The following is a 19896-nucleotide window of genomic DNA, read 5'->3' as shown; positions in this document are numbered from 1 at the left end:
ATGCCTCTCAAGTGCTAAGATTAAAGGTGTATCCCACTATGCCCAGACAATAATAATAATAACAACAACAACAATAGCACAAGAACAAAGTTTACTTGTGAGTAGAGACTTCTCTATGAGTCCATAGGCCCTCATTTCCTTGTGCATCCTCGAGACAAACTTCTACCTGGGAATTGCATTCTGGACCTGGCATTCAATAAACGGTAAAAACCTTGCTCAGCTAGGCTTTTCGTTGCAAACTGTGATCTTGGCCTTACCTCTGTTCCAAGGCTGCATGGTCTCTGATAGCATTCATTCTTTCACACATCTTCTAGCACATCACTACCAGGAGTGACAATGGAATTTCAGAGGTAAAGTAGCTTGCCAAGACCACACTGACTTTTGAGCCACATAGCTTCTCCACACTGCCCTCTGGAGGTAAGCTATAGCTCTTATATCTTCCACTACCCTATGAAACTATCTCAGCACAGCCTAAGCCCTAACAATATGAATCAATAGTATTCACAAACAGAATTATAAAATTTGTCTAGCAGCCCTGGAGAGGTCTACCTCAGAGAATGATAAAGAAATGCAGATTCTAAATTGTGTTTATTTTGAAAAGACTACTGCGTAATTAAGAGATTGCTGTTTTCTTTGTGTGTAGTTTGTCCATATATTTGTTGTTAGTGCCTCTTATTGCTACCAAACTCAGATCTGGACACTTACCACATAGAAAATTAGTCCCCAGGACACAATAATTGGAAAAAATAAAGCGGAATTTATTGAGGATGCCAGTCACCTGGAGGGAAGAACACTCCCCTGTTCCAAGTCTATGGGGGAAGTGGGAATATTTATGTTAGGGCAATTAAAGTTTAAGTGTAGAATCAGCATTTCCAGGAACTTGAGGTAGATAATCTTGGAAATGAGGAATAAGAACAAAGCAAAATGGAGTCACTGAAGGCAACCGCCTGTTTTAACAGCTCGTGACATACTACTGTTATTCAGCCTAACATACATATGAGGCAGTTGATGGGAGTCAAGTGTGGCAGTCTAGCTGCAGAAGCCTAGTGGGCTAGGCTGCCTCTTGCTGATTTAGGAACAAATTTTTCTGTTTAAAGTTTTCTTACCTTCCTATAGGTCATAAGTCAGAGCTGCTGTTTCTACAGTTGAGGGGCCCTTGTGTCTCATTGGTACCTCTTTGCTGTGTTTTCATCTCTGCTGTCATTCCTTGATGTTTTTAAAAAATTCATCCACCACCTAGGAGACCTAATATGGCCACATATAGCATTATCATGTAGTCTGAATTTTATCATGCACTTTTTTCACTGCTGCATGAAAAACCCTCCATGTCTCCAGATAAATTATGTTCTTGGAGTGAGGCACTTTGTTACCTTCAAATCTGACGTAGAGTAAGTACTCACACATTTCTACTTAAAATGTACAATTATGTGTTTCACCAGTTACCAGATATAGGAGAGAACCAAGAAATATGCTTGGCTCCCAGGAAAATGTAAACCCTTTTTTGCCAGTTGCTTTAGTTTACACAGAAGAGTCATACTGGACGGTAAATGTAGGAAAGCGAGGGGAGGATGGGTAAAAGAAGGAACAAAGTTCTGTTCTGTAATGAACCTTCTATCTGATTTTAATTTTAATCTGATTGGCTGGAGTTTACTTTAACCAAGAGCAACTGTGAGGAGAGCACATCTTCTTGCCCTTTGGGCTTTACCAGTGAGACACTGAGGTATTGTGTACGTTATTTGTCTCTTAAACAGTGATTCTCTTGATTCAAATGTGGGCTTTGAGAAATGGATACAAGTATTCTTCTATCTTTAAAACTTCTTTCTAATTTCTAATAGGCTGTGAGTGGGGTTGGTTGAGCAGAAAACATAAGTAAAATAATGTGAGGAGGGAAACTACTCAACAAAATTTCAGACCAGAGCTGCCTTCTATTTTCTGCTTTAAACGCAACTTTAATGAAAAAAGAAGAACTGATCCAACACCCCTCCACCCTGAGACACTACGTAATGCCCGTTCTCATAAAACTCCACCCCCTTGAAAGAAATCTTGTTTCTTACTTTATACTGTCTATATGTTTGATGTGTACAACACTCATAGCCAGAGTAGCTGAGACATCCGTTCCCCCGACAAGAAACTCTGGTAAGTCACCTCTTAACCCTTGGGAGGTTAGTTTAGCTCAGCCTCTATGATGATTAAAAACTTCAACAGGAAATCCTGAGCGGACATCTGTCAGCACCAGGTGCTCACTGGATTATCTGAAAATATAATCTTTAAGATACAGAAAGGGTAAGAATTTAGGATATGTTTCCGTATGTGATGTCATCCAGTATATAAAACATAATTGTGAATGAAGTATTTAAAAGAGACAATAGTTTTTTTAAAACAAAAAAAAAGCAGAGTTTTTACCTCTTAAAATAGCTTCTACAGCAATGATACTGGCTGAAAACTGGTTTGATAATCATTATCTTCATCTGAGAAGAAATGAAACCTCTCTGTGGGTCATCTGGAGCATGGGTGTGTCAGAAGCTCTAAGTCTCTTGTGTTCTCTTTCTTCCCCTGCCCCACCTGTCTCCCAGAAAAGAGGGGGAAACTAAAAATTGTCTAAGTTCATATCAAATTATCTAAGTTACTTACAGAGGATTTTTGTTCTGGCTCAGCACTTGAAGGTGAGATTTTCTGGGTGTTTCTCTCAACTGTCTAAGTTTGGAGGTTTGAGGATCAAGTAGAGAAAATTCTCAAGTACAGCAGTAGAACTTAGGACAAGTCTGTGGTCAGAGGCTGAACACAGGACTATTTAGCCTGTAAGATATTCATGCATGGAGATGGAGGAAACATTTTATATCTGACCATTTCTTCTGCTTATATGAGAACTTTTGGTGGCAGCAACTTAGGAAGCAGAAATAACTTCATAGAAGAGATGAAGATGGCCCACTTTAATAACTAATAAAAGATTCTATGGCACTCTGGGAGTACTTGGACATCAGTCAGTCATTTTATCCTGACTACAGAGAGGCAACATGTTACTAAAAGTGTGTTAATTACCAAGAAGCAACACACAACATGTCAGTTAAGGGTTCATGATCTGAATTCAAAATCAGTGTGGTGTGGTTTTGTGTTGACTTATTCATTCTCTCTGTACTCGGGGCCATTTTATCTAGAAAAATGTGAACGATATTACCTGCCTCAAACAGTTACCTTAAGTATTTAATGAATGAGTAGGTAAGACAGTTAGAATGGTGATTAGAACTCAGTGTTCATTCTTGCTGGCATTTGTGCAGCACCTACTATTTGTGGGCAAATGCCTAGACACAGAATCTTCAGTAGAGGTCTTAAACCTGAGTGCCTGGCTCAGTTTCACAGATTAATTCACCCCACACTGATAGATAAAGCAATATTTTATTTGATGAAATGCATCTTTCATGAATTTTAGCTCATACAACAAGGGGAAAATTAAATGTAGAAATCTATGCCTCAAAGACCTACTAAATTATAAAACCATTTGTAATTGTGGTAGACGAATAACAGCTTTTAACTTCATTAAGCATTGTCTTTTCTGTGTTCATAGATTCTTGCAAAATGGATTTGCAAGTATCAAGTACGACCTCTTTCTATGATGATTATGGTGGGGCAACACTCTGCCAAAAAACAAACGTGAAACAAGTTGCAGCCCAGCTCCTGCCCCCACTCTACTCTCTGGTATTCATCTTTGGTTTTGTGGGGAACATGTTGGTCTTCCTCATCCTGATAAACTTCAAGAAGCTGAAGAGCATGACTGACATCTACCTGTTCAACCTGGCCGTCTCTGACCTGCTCTTCCTGCTCACTCTCCCATTCTGGGCTCACTATGCTGCAAATGAGTGGGTCTTTGGGAATATAATGTGTAAATTACTCACAGGACTCTATCACATTGGTTATTTTGGTGGAATCTTCTTCATTATCCTCCTGACAATTGATCGATACTTGGCTATTGTCCATGCTGTGTTTGCTCTGAAAGCCAGGACAGTCACCTTTGGGGTGATTACAAGTGGAGTCACTTGGGTGGTGGCTGTGTTTACTTCACTCCCAGAAATAATCTTCATCAAATCTCAAAAAGAAGGTCGTCATTCTACGTGTAGTCCTCATTTCCCACATAGCCACTATCATTTCTGGAAGAGTTTCCAAACATTAAAGATGGTCATCTTGAGTCTGATCCTGCCCCTACTTGTCATGGTCATCTGCTACTCAGGAATCCTCCAAACCCTGTTTCACTGTAGAAATGAGAAGAAGAGGCACAGGGCTGTGAGGCTCATCTTTGCCATTATGATTATCTACTTTATTTTCTGGACTCCCTACAACATTGTCCTTCTTCTGTACAACTTCCAGGAATTCTTTGGACTGAATAATTGCGGTAGTTCTAATAGACTAGACCAGGCCATGCAGGTGACAGAGACTCTTGGAATGACACACTGCTGCATCAACCCTGTCATCTATGCCTTTGTTGGAGAGAAGTTCCGGAATTATCTCTCAGTGCTCTTTCAAAAACACATTGTTAAACGTTTTTGCAAGCACTGCCCAATCTTCCAGCAAGACAATCTTGATCGTATAAATTCAGTCTATACCCGATCCACAGGGGAGCAGGATGTTTCTACTGGTTTATGACCTGGGCTGAGTTTTGTATATCACTTAGTTTTGTATGTAGCTTGGGAGTAGAAATGGTTTTTTTTTTTTTTTAAAAAAGGAAGTTAATATTGTAGAGGGCCTAAGATGCATGCATGTTTGGATATTTATTTTAGCTAGATGGAGTCTTTTAAAGCCTATTGGTTTTAGAAAGCCAAATGAGAATGTATCAGTGAGATAGTGATCCCTGGCCTCATTTCCACTCACCTCCAGTTATGGCAAACTCTTTTAGCCACAAAAATTCACTATAAAAAATCCCAAAAATTGGGAGATTTTTAAGCTTGACTATCTGAGCAGAAATAACATCCATCAGGAAGAATACCTTATTCAATCTTTTTCCCTATACAAGGCAAAATTCAGGCTATAAGTGTACTTAAAATAGATCTTTGTCTTGCCCTGAGAAGAAAAGATGAGAGTGTGATTAGGTAGAAAATGAATAGCTGAGCTCTATGAATTAGTTCCATAGACTTGTATGACCGGGTAAATGCTCTGTGGCCTGGGAGGGGTGGGAACAAATCTTTTTATAAGAAGGGATTTGAACTGGATCATATGTTAGTAAATGAGAGGGAGGGAAGTCATTCTTTGGGCGGCAAGACTACACTAGCAAAACAAAGGCAGACCTGTGGCTATTTGGAAAGGCCATGGAGAGAGAGTCAAGGCTGGATAACAACGCACTATGTCAGTTTTGCTCCTTCAAAGTTGTAGCAGAATGGAAGCACATGGACAGGTTTGTACAAAGCTTATTTCATGGCTTTGGTGAGCATTCAGGGAAAGCAGATCAGCAGCAATAAGTTCAGAGTGAGATTAGGCCACCTTGGCTAGACAGTGGGGAAGCATCGCTTTGGCATATAAGACCTAGAGTCAGCAGAATTTTGGGTAAATTGGAGGTAGAGGTAAACGAGAACCTCTAGACTCAAGTAGTTTGGAATAACCATAGAATAAACAACAAATACAAGAATACGGTAAAGAGCTTGGCCTATGAGAGTAGTCTCGTTTTAAAGCCTGTAGCCTCAGATGGTATTTTGTACCTGCCCTTCAGACTCAAATTTTGCCATACCAGCTTTGAATCTTAGGGTGAACCAGGGAGCTTATGAATCATGAGCCTAAAGTCTTGTAATAATACAGATTCCTTGTGGATTCAGCTAAGGGTTGCTTATATAATTTGAACCCAGAGCTTTACAACTTTAAGCAGAGGCCCTAAGATATGAGGGAAGAGCATCAATTTTCTCTATTTACCTAGCAATCAGCAAATCTGAGAGAAACAATTTGCTGTGAGCTTCAGAAGTCAAGAAAGTGTAATTACCACCTTCTGTGTTCCAGGCTAAGAGTGAAGGCTTCGGTTTCGCTTTACAGATGGCTTCTCCACACAAACATTGCTAAATTTATCCATTGCAGAGAGGTTTGGGATTTTTTGTTGTTTTTGCAGTTGTTATTTATGATATTGTTTTGAATTTTGGAGCAGTTAAAATCTTCACAGTGAAGATTAAGGGGAGAAACAAAAGGATGAGAATCATTCAAAGGATTAAAGTGTCTGGCTAACAAAAGGTACTACTTGTTTTTCTCAAACTCTGAGTGTGAAACCAGAGGCTTGTGGGTGTCAGCAGGAAGTGAGTATTTGCTTTTTTCTTTCCTGAGATCCACATTTTCTCCTCCAATTTGTAGCTGAGACTAGACTCAAATTTATGCTCCTCCTTCCTACATCTCAAGCACTGAGATTACAGATGTATATGAACACACCCAGCTCTGTATTTTTATATTCTTAAGCATATAGAAAGTTGTAAATTCTTTGACGATAATATGAGATGTATAAAAAATGCGTTTTAAAAAATAATTTCATTTTTGTTCTTTCAATCACGTGAACATTTAGTGAACAGTACACAAAATTATGAGAGTATTTTATAAGTAGTTATTTTGGAGAACATCCCCAAATAGTACTTATTTAAATATAGTCCTTATCTTAAATGGATGATGATGGTGATTATATTTCCTTTAAAATATTTTTAACAGTCAACTTTCTTCCTAAGACAAATTGTTATGATAATTATTTTTAAACGTGTTACTTCTGCTGGGTGGTGGTGGCATACATCTTTAATCCCAGCACTTGGGAGGCAGAGGCAGGCAGATCTCTGTGAGTTCAAGGCCAGCCTGGTCTACAAGAATAGTTCCAGAACAGGTTCCAAAGCAACACAAGAAACCCTGTCTCAAAAAAACCAAAAAAAAAAAAAAAAAGTTGTTACTTCTAAGCATGTAGTTCCTGAGCAGAGTTGCATGAGAGATTGTAAATTTCAAATTGTGCTTACTCTCAACCAAAAGAGTTTTAATATATTTACAAATAGATGTCAGAAGTCAAGAATTTGATTGAAAACAAAGACATGCAACTTTGTAGTCTGTTACCTAAGGGGAGGCACATGGTAGGGAGGATGAGCATTGCTTTTCCTTTATTTAAAATTCTTTTCCAGAGTATGTTAGTAATTTCAGTAGCGGCAACTACGTAACACTGGAACTTCTGTCCACATGTTTCTTGGACAGAGAGAGGAGAGATGCTTCAAGGAGAGTTTGGAACATGCTGGTTTTCAGTCTGCTACAGCCTCAGTTTCCAAAGCAGGGTGTGTGAAGATGTCAGAGTTGGTCATGCTCCTGAAAGAAGGTACACAAAATGAGTAGTAATCAAGACAGGGCTAGGGCAGCAACTGCTATCAGATTCAAAGGGTTGCTTTTCTTTCCTTAGATCCAAAGGTGGGATGTATCAAAGAAGAGTAGGAGGCAGCTGGGGTTAAAAGAGAAAATAATTGGGGACCGGAGCCCTATTTGCTATGATAAGGCCAGCTGTTGTGGGAATATGGGAATGTTTGTTAGTAGCTTTTCTTGTTGCTGTGACAAAATCTGACAAAGGCAACTTAAAGAAGGGCTTGCTTTTGTTGGTAGTTTGAAGGAATGCAGCCTACCATGATGTGTGAGGAGTGTAAGGTTGTTGGTCATGTTACATTTGCATCCAGGAAGTAGAGAGCTGAATGTTGGTTTCAGCTCCCTTTCCCCTTTTCACTCAGTCCAAGTCCCCAGTCTATAGAATGGTGGTGCCCACATTCAGGGTGGGTCTTCCCTTCTCAGCTAATCCTTTCTAGAAACATCCTCATAGATACAACCAGAAATGTGCTTTCTAGGTAATTACAGTCAAGCTATCAATACCAACCATCACAGTCAGTTTTTTTTTTAAAATAGCTGATGTATACATATGTTAGATGAGTCCATGACAGAAAGATGCTTGAAGTGTTATATGACTATGTATATATTTCTTTCACAATTTTATAAATATTTTAATGTTTCATTTGGCTTCATATTGTTATGACTTCATTGGATTATAAATTCTGTGTTATAATTCTATCACACTTCAGGAGCCTATTTTTGTTTCAAAAGATAGTTTTTCATTTCAGTTTTGTGAGACAGGGGTTCTCTTTATACCCCTGTACTGGGACTCACTCACTGCCTCTGCCTCCCATGTGCTGGGATTAAAGGCCTGCCACCACCTCAAAAGCATATGAACCTTTTCTGCTTGAGTCAGTAGGAAGGCTATCAAAACTGCAAATAACCTGGGCTATATTGCTTCCATACTGCCCACCAGTGGCCAACTAGCAAACTACTAAGAATGCCTGGCAACCAGCCTTGACACAGCAAACAAGGAGTTTGGTTTCACCCAGTTGTTTACTGTTTGTTTCTTTCATTCCAGTGTGGACAGAGGCATATCCAGAGAAGCTCGGGGTAGATGACACATAGTTCTTTCTCACTGCTTCTGAAGAACAGAAAGAGCATCAGTGTAGGACACAAGTAACACTTTGCATGAAATAAATGTTTGAGGTGGATCTGCAGAATGCTGAAGCCCAGACCTAAAATAAGGTCAGGAAATTATTTCCACCTAGGCATTTTTCACATATGTGAAACGCCCCAAACTCCGCCTTCATTTCCCTCTAACCTGCACATTCCAAGGGTTTGAAATGATCAAATATAGTTGAGATGCAGGTGGTTTCCTTTGATTTTTGTCTTCTGTTTTCTCCATTACTGTTATCACTCCTCTTGGATGCAACTCTCTTACAAAACTATATACCTTGAAAATGGAAAAGCCATTGAGGACCACTCAGTGCAGGTGCTTCTCTCCATAAGTGAAGAACAGAGTCAACACCAAGTCCTAGAGAGGGCTTCAGAGGACCTAGTATCAGCATGCAATGATAGTGTTTCCTAGTCTCAGAGGGCACTCAGTGGTAAGTCATTGAGCGGGGTAGTAGAATGGGTTCTGCTACCACTTTTAATAATGCTTGTATAAATTCAGGAGCTTTACCTACAACTCATGGAGGCTATATTCTGTAGCTAATGTGGGTTGTAAATTTTATTTAATTTTAATGTTACCAGGGTTATTATATTGAACATTTCTAGTCTAGTTGCATATAAATAAGTATCAGCATGACTTAGATTTTGGCATCAGGTATTGAGTTACTATGCAAAATTTACCATTTTAAGCCTCAGCTTTATTCTCTATAATTGAATATAATAATGTCTGCATCATAGCTTTGATTAAAGAATAAATAGGATATTGCATGGTAAGACCGTAGAATAGTGTCACCTAGCTCACAGATATTCCTGTAGATATTTGTTATTATAAAAAATTTGTTAAGCATATCTAGTTCTTCTTTAGCTTGAAGAATTCTTACAATACTCTTACCCATGTCCAGAAATTCAAATCAAATTCTGCCATGAGACAGAAGTTCCCGAAAACTGAATTCTATATGTGTGCTCCTTGCCTGTGAAATCAATACCATTTTGTATTAACCAATCAATACCACACTACAGTAATCAGTGTAATGTGCCTGGAAAATTTGTCATTGTGTTCCATATATTTCATATATTGCTCTTTCTGAAACATTTTTTTTTGAGCTAGCAGGACATCAGTAATTTTAGTCAGATATACGTAGGAGGAGGACCCACTTGTTTGTCCTGGCTGCCCAGCTAGCTAAGCCCCAAAATAGCCACACAGAAACTGTATTAATTAAAATACTGCTTGGCCCATTAGCTCTATCTTTTTATTGGCTAACTCCTACATCTTTATTTAACCCATTTATATCAATCTGTATGTCACCACGAGGTCGTGGCCTACCAGAAAAGTTTCAGCACATCTACTTCCAGCCGCAGATTTATGGCATCTCTCTTGACTCTGCTTTATTTCTCCCAGCATTCAGTTCTGTTTTCCCCTGCCTAAGTTCTGCCCTATCAAAAAGCCAAGGCAGTTTCTTTCTTCATTAACCAATGAAAGCAACACATAAACAGAAGGACCTTCTACACTAGATATAGATTCTTTAACTCAGGGAAAACTGGGAAAGCAGGTATAGTTTTTACCTCCACTATGGATTTCAATATATTACAAACCAGGAGAAGTACATGAAAATTAACTTATCAAGAACTAAGAGAGCAATACACAGTGAAAAACCCTGGCAAGAACACATGGGAATGTGTTTACTTAGGACCTCTTCCTTCATCTACATCTAGAGCCTCACTCTCAGATATTCCTGTAAGAAGAGGATTTAATTAGCCAACCCTAAGCCTGCCCTTCCCCCATGGAAGATAAGGAGTATCATGGCTAGGATAGGGAAGAACATTGCTTTCTTCAGTCTTCCTTCAAGAGGATATCTAACAAAATTCCTGAGCAAAACAACTTGAGGGAGAGAAGATTTAGCTATTTCAGCATGGCAGAAAGATAATGGTAAAGCAGAATAGCTAACACCAAGGTGGCCAGGAAATACAGAAAAAAAAAATGACTGCTTTGATTGGTTTTCTTTTTTTCCCCTTTTATTTCCTCTTGGCTCCTGTTGTAGAATATTACTTTAACTATGTAAGGATGTGTTGCTTTGCCTATCTAACACAGCTGAATGGTCTAATTAAAAGCTGAATATCCAATAGATAGGCAGTAGAGGGATAGGTAGAGCTGGCAGGTAGACAGAATAAGTAGGAGGAGGAATCTAGGCTCAAAAGAAAAGAAAGGATGAGGGGGAAAAGGGGGAGATGCCCTGGGCCAGTCAACCAGGCAGCTGCCAGACAGACAGACATGGAAGAAGCAGGAAAATTAGGACATACCAATGAAAGAAAGGTTAAAAAAAAGTCCCAGGGCAAAATGTAAATGAAGAGAAACAGGTTGTGTAGTTGGAGGCTGTCCATTCATTCCCGGCTTCCCAGACTCAAAATAATCACACAGAAACTATATTATTTGCAATACTATTTGGTCAAGAGCTTAAGCGTATTGCTAGCTAGCTCTTATATCCTAAACTAACCCATTTCCATTAAGCTGTTCATCACCATGAGGTCGTGGTCTAACAGCAAAGTTTCATCAAGCTCTGGTGGAGGCATCTGTCTCTGGTGGCAGCCACATGGCTTCTCCAGACTCTGCCCTCTTTCTCCCAGCTTTCAGCTTAGTTTTCCTGCCTAGCTTTACTCTGTTAATCCATTGGCCAAAAGCAGCTTCTTTATTAACCAATGGCAATAAAACATTCACAGCATGCAGAGAGGAATCACAAAATAAGGTTAAAATAAGTTATAAGAGCTCGTGAGACAAGGCCGATCATTCATAACTAATAAGTCCCTATTTGGGAGCTGGTTGGTAGCCCAAAGATAGCCTACTATAGGCTATTATCCTGTAGGATGGTGCTAACCACTTTTAGGATAAATCTTCCCCCTTTGGATGACTCCTTCACAGACTTACCTAGAGGAGGGTTTTAGTATGTTCTTCTAGGCACTTCTCAAGCTAATCAAATTGACAGACAAGATTAGTCACAGTACACCACCATAAAAACTTATTAAACCAGAGAATTTATAGAAACATGGTTGAAAAACCTGTTAGTGTTTTCAGCAAACTGTAGCCTCATGAAAGAGGACTCTCCAACAAGAAGAGATTTGTATAGGCCTCTGGCTGATTTCTGCAGCTGACTCTTGGCTCATAGAATGTCCTGGATTCTTTACTTGACCATAGGAGACTCAGACTTTCTCCAGACATCCCTATTTTAATCTACACACGTATAACTCTGCCATATCCATTGCCTTTCTTTATGAATCCCACCAGGACCCAGAATTCCCCTCTTCTCAGCTTCCTCGGTGGCATCAGTGGATCAGATGTGCATATTAACTGGCAAGGTGTCCTTAATAAAAGTATATCTCTAGAAAAACAAATGGATTTCCCATGGGAATTGTGTATAAACATGGAATCAACCTCAGAATGCTAGGTGGACTCTTTAAGAATGAAAAGTATGGGGTGTTGGGAGCACAAAGTTCCTTGTGCCCTCAGATCACCAGGAAAACCAGGAATGTTAAGCACACAGCATTGTCCTCTCAGAAGTATATATAACTTGTTTTCCCATCCAGAAGATTGGGAATTGGAAGTGATTACTAGCCTGGTGATCTTTATCTGTAGGGTCAAGCCATATCAAGCTCCCACAACCAGGACCAGAAGTGTCTAATATACCAAATAACCTATACACACTAGCTGTATAGGTTCCTTCCTTAGGCTCTTAAGCTAGTACATGCATACTATCTCTAGAACCTATCTTCTTGGAAGAAATGGCATGTAATTTAAGTTTCTATGTAATTACATATTCTTGTGCACTGGTGATTTATCATACCAGGAAACTTTCCCCAAATTGTATTGTGTTTAAATCTACTGCCAACAAACCACCTGACATCAGACCCCTGAAGTTTGATCCAGCTGGACTAAGTCAAGTTGAACCCGGTTTTCATTCTCACCTCTTTGCAGATCATGTTTCTAACTTTTTTTTTTCTTTTTGGTTTTTCGAGACAGGGTTTCTCTGTGGTTTTGGAGCCTGTCCTGGAACTATCTCTTGTAGACCAGGTTGGTCTCGAACTCACAGAGATCTGCCTGACTCTGCCTCCCAAGTGCTGGGATTAAAGGCATGCGCCACCACCGCCCGGCTTGCAGATCATATTTCTGTTGACTGTGACAACTGCAGGGACCCCCCAACAAGGGGGAAGTGAAAAAATAGTGGAACTAGAATCCATTTCAGAGCTGTTCGTCCACAAGAGCAGAGTATCTCATGCAGGAAACATAGAAAGAACAGCTGCTTTGGTTGGTTTTCTTTTTCCTCATTTTTATCCCTTCTGGGATCCTAACTTGAAGAAAGGCATGCCACGCTTTCAGGACAAATCTTCCCCTCAATACTAAAGAGAGTAAGGAAGACTCTAAAGATTACAGGAATAACACTGCAGGTAACAGCCATTGCTGGTAGGTTGACCCCAAAGTAAGAATGAAGATAGAAGACAGAGAAGATGGATTATTCATAAAGCATATAAGGTGAAGAATACTAAGCCAGAATGAGTGCCAGTTTTGAACCTTTCATTGGTGATGGCTTGTGGAGACTGTGGTGAAGTCAAGCTGAAGACAGAGATGTGGCTACTGCCGTTTCAAGAATAGAACAGGCTCTGCAGTCTGCAGCAGATGACACTATGCATTCTTTTTCTTCTCCTCCTTCTCCTTCTCCTTCTGCTTCTCCTTCTCCTTGAGATAGGGTTTCTATGTGTTGCTTTGGGGACTGTCCTGGAACTAGCTCTTGTAGACCAGGCTAGCCTTGAACTAACAGAGATCCACCTGCCTCTTCCTCCCAAGTGCTGAGATTAAAGGTGTGTGTCACCACTGCCTGGCTGGCACTATGCATTCTTAACAAGTCAACAGGACCTTCAGATTTCTGCATCTGCACCCTGAACAAGTCCAATCCCCAGGCAAGACTAGTTTATCTCACTTATTAACACAGCTCTACAATTCAGCTCCTCTGCTGCATGTTATAGAACTAGTTAATATGAAATTGTCACATAATGATTAAACATTGCTCCTTCACAACAATGTCGTTAGGGAAAAGTAAGCTCCAGAGAAATTATTTTCTCAAACTTTTTACTCAGTTGTGTGACTTAAGCAAGCTGCATACTCTTGCACCAACCACTAATCTTTTCTTCCCTTCCACCCCCTATTTCTACATATGATGTGGGATTCCCCTCTGTATGCTGTGAATACCATTGGTTAATGAAGGAACTGTCTTAGGCCTGTTATGGGGTAGAGTAGAGCTAGGCTGGGAAAACTAAACTGAATGCTGGAAGAAAGGAGGTGGAGTCAGAGAGAAGCCATGTTGCCCTACCAGAGAAAGACACTGGTCAGAGTCTTGCCAGTAAGCCACAGCCACATAGTGATACACAGATTACTAGAAAAGGGTGAAATTAAGATGTAAGAGTTAGCCAATAAGAAGTTAGATCTAATGGGTCAAGCAGTGATTTAATTAATATAGTTTCTGTGTGGTTATTTAGGTTCTGGGTGGCCGGGATGAACAAGTGGCCTCCTTACAACACTCATAGTCAAGGGTGGCCTCACACTCCTGATTCTCCTGCCTCAGCTTTTCCAGTGCTGGAATTGGAAACATTCGTCACCATGCCTGGCTCAAATTCTCAATTCTGAAAATAATGAACTATTTAAGATATACTTAGAAATTACTTGTTTAGCTAGTTTATTGCTAGATCAGGATGGTAACTGAAAAAAAAAACATTTCAAACTGTTCACAGAGAAATCACAAGCTTTGTTTATAGTGTTACTTTGGGTTTTTTGTTTTTGTTTTTTTTTCTGGTCAACAAAGAAGTTTGTGATGGCTCAACGGGTAAAGGAATTTTCAGCTTATGCTGTCAGCCTAATGACTTGAGTCCCACCCCCAGGACCTACAGTGGAAGGAGAGCTCACTCCTGAGGGTTGATTCACCTACCTGCACATACATGCTGTGTCTACACCCATACACCAAACTTCTGCCACATACACACAATAACCACTCTAGAAGATCAGCTCAAGGCCACCCTCAGCTACAGGAAGAATTTTGAGAACAGTTTGGGTTATAAGGGATTGCATTGCAAAACCAAGAAGCACAACTAAACCAAACAAACATCCCCCCAAAACCATTAAGTACATCTATTATGACCTTGTGTATCTCATCTTTCTTTTTAAAAAATGAATAAAAATGTTTATTACATTCTTTATAGTACTACAAAATTGTACTATACTAGTTGTTGGAGACAAGGTTTAAAAAAAGGACTAACATATCCTCATTACCCAAATACAGCAACTGTGAAGCATGAAAAACAAAGAATATAACAGGCATTGTCTCAGATTGGCTCTGAATGGAGACATTAATGGCTCTAAACATGATGAGGGAAGATGGATGAACTTGGACTTAGGGAGAGGTTTGCGTTGGGATTTTCAGTGTAGCGTGGGTACTTCTGGAAAACAGCTGTTCATTCTAATGTCTACCCCAGGTACAGTGACTGCTAAATTCTCACCACAGGTTTAGGAGTCAAGCTTGACCCTAACCCAGTGAAACAAAAAACACTGGCTTCAGAATGTGAAAGGACAGCTTCAGTTTTTAAGTTAGAAACCACGGGGAAAATCTAGGCAGTAGAAGAAGCTGGGTATGGGATATTGGCAGGGTACTAAAAGTAACTGAATAGAGAGGTCCACCCGGGGTCATGAACAACGGATGCCCCAAGGTTGAACAAAATGCCTCAGACAGAACTTGGAGTAATGGAAGCAGCTAAAGAGCAAGAAAATTTGCTAGGAAAGGCAAAAGTACTTCTGTGCTAGAAATACAAAGTAGCGCAGGGAAGAGGACCCTGAAAGGAAGAGAAAGTGAAGAGTCAGCAGTGACAAATGCTGCAAAGACTGTCTGTCACAAGACGTGGGTAGAAAACAGAACATCTACAGCCTTGTGATTGTGTCAGCATGGCAGAGCACTCAACTCCTGTCTGCTTCTTCCTCGGTGATCTGTTGAAAAGAGATGCAAAGGAACTTTGCATCTTTGCCTCAGAAAAGCACTACCCTCCCCGCCCCTCCCCCCACTTAGTCTCTTTAGAAAGTATGAGACTAATCTACATAACAGTCACATATATGTAGAGGGCCTAGGTTGGTCCCATACAGGCTCCCTTGTTGTTTGTTCAGACTCTGTGAGTTCCTTTAAGGCAGGTTAGTTGTTTCTGTGAGGTTTTTTTGTGATGTTCTTGATGCCTCTGGCTCCTGCAATACTTTCTGCTTCTCTTGTCAGGTTTCCCCTGACAAACTTGGCATAGTACTTGACTGTGGGTCTGCAGGTGTTTCCATCAGTTACTGGATGAAGGCATTCTGATGACAGAGAGGTTGTCTGGGGTAGTCATCAATCTGGTCACAGGAGATGGCCAGTTCATGCTAGGTATTCACTATTGTTAGGAGTCTTAACTGGGGTTATCCTTGTAGATTCTTGGGAGTTTCCCTTGCAGCAGGTTTTTATCTGACCCAGAAATGCTCCCCCTTCCAATCATCTCTTTCAGTACTCTCCCCCTCTATCCAGTCTCCAACCCAGTCCCTCACGTTTCCATCCCCACTTGGTCTTCTTGTGTGACTCCTAACAATGGGAGCAGGGGCTGTCCCTTGTTATACCCAGATCATGGAGTCCCCCAAAAGTCAACTAGGAGATGGAGTCCTGTAAGTAAAAGCAAAGAGTCTTTATTCTTATACAAGTTTGCAAACTCGGACTCTGTGTGTCCAACGTATTGGAGTGATCAGAGCTCAGTAAGGGTTGGGTATTTATAGTAGTAAAGTTAGGGATGAGAGATTTCTAAGTCTATTAAACCAGAAGCAAACTCTATTCCAGGAAAAAAATTTAAAAAATCAATCTCCATGGAGCATGAAAAGCTTATCAGCTAGCTGAGACCACAGCCATAGATGAACTTATAAGGCTGTGACAATGGGGGCTATTTCTGAACTTCCCTTTTTATAGCAAGAAGCAACAAGCATTAGACATTGTTATTCTTAAAAAACGATGGGAGAGCAGCTACAAACGGTCCCCGGGCGGGCTGGCGGAGCCCGCCATGGGAAAGCGGCTACAGGAGGGCACGCTTCCTTGGCCCACGGTGGCAGCAGGTAACAGACACGTAAACACAGGAAATAGCCATAAGTATTTATTAAGGAAGGGGGAGAAAGAAAGACAGAGAAAAGAGATAAAAGGAGAGAGGAGAGATAAAAGAAGAGAGAGACAGAGAAAACGCGTGCGCACGCCAAGGAAGCAGAAAGAGAGAGAGAGGTTCCAAGATGGTGATGGGCGGGTCAGAGGTTATGGGAGTGGGCGTGGCTAGGGCAGGGACCCAAGAATATCATTCCCACATCTTGCTTTTGATAAAAAGCAAATTAGACACTTCAGTTTGAAGGAATTGGGGCGGCGAATTCTCAAGACTGCTTCCGGCTGATTGTGGGCGTCGTCTTGGGGGGGGGTGCGAGAGAAGGCTGGGGTGCTGGGAACATCCTGGCATAGCTGGTCTCTTTGCTTCTGACCGATGTCTGTGGCATGGGAATGTCTGGAGTCCCTAAGTTATTGGCAGAACAAAGAACAAAGTCAAATTAAGGTTAAAAGAAAAAATTTTAGGACCAGGGAATCGAGGGGGTATCTGACCTGTTTAAGATGGATTTCTTGATTTGGCTCCCTGGAACTCATGAGAACTCCTTGGGTTTGTGAAAACAGAAGTTTTAGACATATAATGACTGTAGCATAAGAGATAAATTTGGTTTGAAATTTGGTGAGGTCACCTTGTAAAACCTCAACCTGGCGAAACCTCTCAGCTGTCAGACTGTCAGAGATCTTTGAGAAGGATAAGATTTTACTTGAGTAACTGATTAAAAAATGACAGAGAACTTACTTGGTTGGCACCCAGAGCTACTCTTTTTTGGGTCCTCCATGGTCGCTGAAGGTTGCACTTGAGCTTTGCTGTTTAGCGCAGGGCCTGCCAGGCTCCAGAAGATCCTGTGGGCTAAGAAATCTGTAGGAAGACAGGTCTACCTTGACCTGAGCAGCTAGGCTGTCGATTCCGGTGATTCCGTCCATGTCTAGAGATCTTTAGTTTAGATGAAAGGCAGGCTTTCCCAATGGTCAGCGCTCTGCAGTTGAAGCGAGATGCAGAAGGACGTTGTTCTGCGCGTGACTGTCTTTTTTGGAGGGAGCAGAAAGCTGCTGCTAGGAGCCAACCTGTCTCTTTTGTCGTTGTTAAAAGTTATTTTAATAATTAAATACTTAAATATCACATTCCCCATATCTCTGAGCAGTTGAGGGCTGTTTATCAGGTATAACTATAGTATAGAATTTGTTTGGAAAGTTGGGTCTGAGCTTGACCAAATTGGAAAAAGATAGAGGGAAAAGCTGCTTGAAATATAAGGTTAGCGGCAAAACTGACAATGGTAGAGAACAGCTTAAGAGACTTAAAGGTACATACTAGTTTAAAATACAAGACTCATGTTTTGTAGTCTGAAATGAGATGTAGTAAACAATTATTGTACATAGAGAGTGAACAAGAATTGGGCAACGTGGATGCCTCTGATGGGCCCTATCAAAGGCATTTGACCATTGCTCAAAACACATTTAACAGAGTTAGCATAAGGAGTTTGGTGAAAACTGAGTGAAGAAGCAGGTTAAAACCAGGAGAGTGAGGTCATGTGATCTGGCCCTCAGCCAAGATGGCGACCGCCACGTGTAGTCTGCTCAGTTGTAAAGCCCGCCAAGCCACAACAAAAGCCGAGAGTGGAGGGGCAAAAGGCTGGAACCGAAAAACGGCCGTGTATAGTTTAATGGGGCCATTTTGGACAAAAACTGATAAGTGTGAGGCATTAAAAGATGAGGCCAGAGTGATAGGTCTGGATGGATTGGCTCCCGTGGTCAAGGCCGTGCAAACACCCGCAAAAACCGTGGCACCTCAAGCTTACAACGAGAACGGCTCCCCTTTAAGGCGAGATGCAGGGCACGAACATCCGCTGGCCCTATGGAAAGGCGTCCGATTCCATGGGGGGGGTGTTATAACCTGGCTGAATCGACTGGAGCCTCCGACGGGAGAGTGATTCCCGGGCAGGAGGGATTCAGCCAAGGTCAGGCCGCACCGTAGCGGCGTGCTGCACCAAGCAGCGTGCTGCACCGTAGCAGCAGTTACGACGAAAGAAGGAAGGAAGAAAAGTAAGGAAAAAAAGAAAGAGAGAGAACTGGAGACCCTGGGCCTCCAGGCGCGGGTGAGCTGAGGCTTAACACAGGAGACAAGCCGAATTGAATGCCAGCGAAGGGAACCGAGGCCCTGAAGGCCCGCGGTTGGAGGTTCCCCCATCCCTAAAAACCGTGAAGGGTTGCCGGGAGCTCAACGATCAAACCCTTGAGTTAGAAGAGATGGTTAAGAGATACACCCCCCTCGATTCCCTGGTCCTAAAATTTTTTTCTTTTAACCTTAATTTGACTTTGTTCTTTGTTCTGCCAATAACTTAGGGACTCCAGACATTCCCATGCCACAGACATCGGTCAGAAGCAAAGAGACCAGCTATGCCAGGATGTTCCCAGCACCCCAGCCTTCTCTCGCACCCCTCCCCAAGACGACGCCCACAATCAGGCGGAAGCAGTCTTGAGAATTCGCCGCCCCAATTCCTTCAAACTGAAGTGTCTAATTTGCTTTTTATCAAAAGCAAGATGTGGGAATGTTATTCTTGGGTCCCTGCCCTAGCCACGCCCACTTCCATAACCTCTGACCCGCCCATCGCCATCTTGGGACCCTCTCTCTCTTTCTGCTTTCTTGGCGTGTGCACGCGTTTTCTCTGTCTCTCTCTTCTTTTATCTCTCCTCTCTCCTTTTATCTCTTTTCTCTCTCTTTCTTTCTCTCTCTTCCTTAATAAATACTTATGGCTATTTCCTGTGTTTACGTGTCTGTTACCTGCCGCCACCGTGGGCCAAGGAAGCGTGCCCTCCTGTAGCCGCTTTCCCATGGCGGGCTCCGCCAGCCCGCCAGGGGACTGCCTGTAGCTGCTTTCCCATGGCGGGCTCCGCCAGCCCGCCCGGGGACCATTTGTAGCCGCTCTCTCATCGTTTTTTAAGACCAGACGGGACCCTGTTCCCTTAAGTTCCAAAAGACACCAGGCTTAGCCCCTCCTACCCCATCTGCCACCTAATTCTCCTGCGTTAATACATCTTTCCTTCTCCAAAATTCTAAATAACCATTCAGCTGCCATTACAGATCATCAAATACGAAGCCAAGGGCTCCAGCGATAAGCAGATTTTTAACAAAGTCACTTAACAGGTCAGTTCACCTAAGCAGATTCACAAGCGGTTCAGTAACGGAATAAGTATCATTTAATTTTTTCTTTTCTCTTCTTCTTTCTTTCATTCCTAGGACTCCTCCCCC

The 19896-nt window shown here is 41.6% G+C and overlaps 1 protein-coding gene across 3 annotated transcripts; it reads left to right on the top strand.

The window, feature by feature from the left end:
* The first annotated feature begins 2060 nt into the window (after positions 1–2060).
* Positions 2061–19886, top strand: LOC126501117 (C-C chemokine receptor type 5-like). Of its 3 annotated transcripts, XR_007591540.1 has the most exons (4): positions 2061–2136; positions 3563–7300; positions 8378–8544; positions 18990–19886. XR_007591540.1 is itself a non-coding variant. In XM_050141599.1 (2 exons), the coding sequence occupies exons 1-2, from the start codon at positions 2076–2078 to the stop codon at positions 4633–4635; spliced, it is 1134 nt and encodes a 377-aa protein (XP_049997556.1). In that variant the 5' UTR covers positions 2061–2075; the 3' UTR covers positions 4636–7983. The 3 variants fall into 3 exon arrangements, 1 of the variants encoding a protein (XP_049997556.1); XR_007591539.1 differs by lacking the exon at positions 18990–19886 and having other exon boundaries at positions 8378–16477; XM_050141599.1 differs by lacking the exons at positions 8378–8544; positions 18990–19886 and having other exon boundaries at positions 3563–7983.
* Positions 19887–19896: the final 10 nt, after the last annotated feature.

This window comes from Alexandromys fortis, unplaced genomic scaffold, assembly GCF_014885135.2.
Source record: "Alexandromys fortis isolate MF-2015 unplaced genomic scaffold, M_Fortis_MF-2015_v1.1 scaffold_44, whole genome shotgun sequence".
In the NCBI taxonomy this organism is placed as follows: domain Eukaryota; kingdom Metazoa; phylum Chordata; class Mammalia; order Rodentia; family Cricetidae; genus Alexandromys; species Alexandromys fortis.
Note: the sequence above shows the minus strand (reverse complement) of the source record. Positions and strands in the feature narration are given on the sequence as shown.

Bases quoted from the DNA above. Each gene is read 5' to 3' on its own strand.
- LOC126501117 (XM_050141599.1), top strand. From the start codon at position 2,076: ATGTGTACAACACTCATAGCCAGAGTAGCTGAGACATCCGTTCCCCCG. The intron at 2,137-3,562 runs GTAAGTCACCTC...CTGTGTTCATAG, and splicing joins TCCCCCGACAAGAAACTCTG to ATTCTTGCAAAATGGATTTG.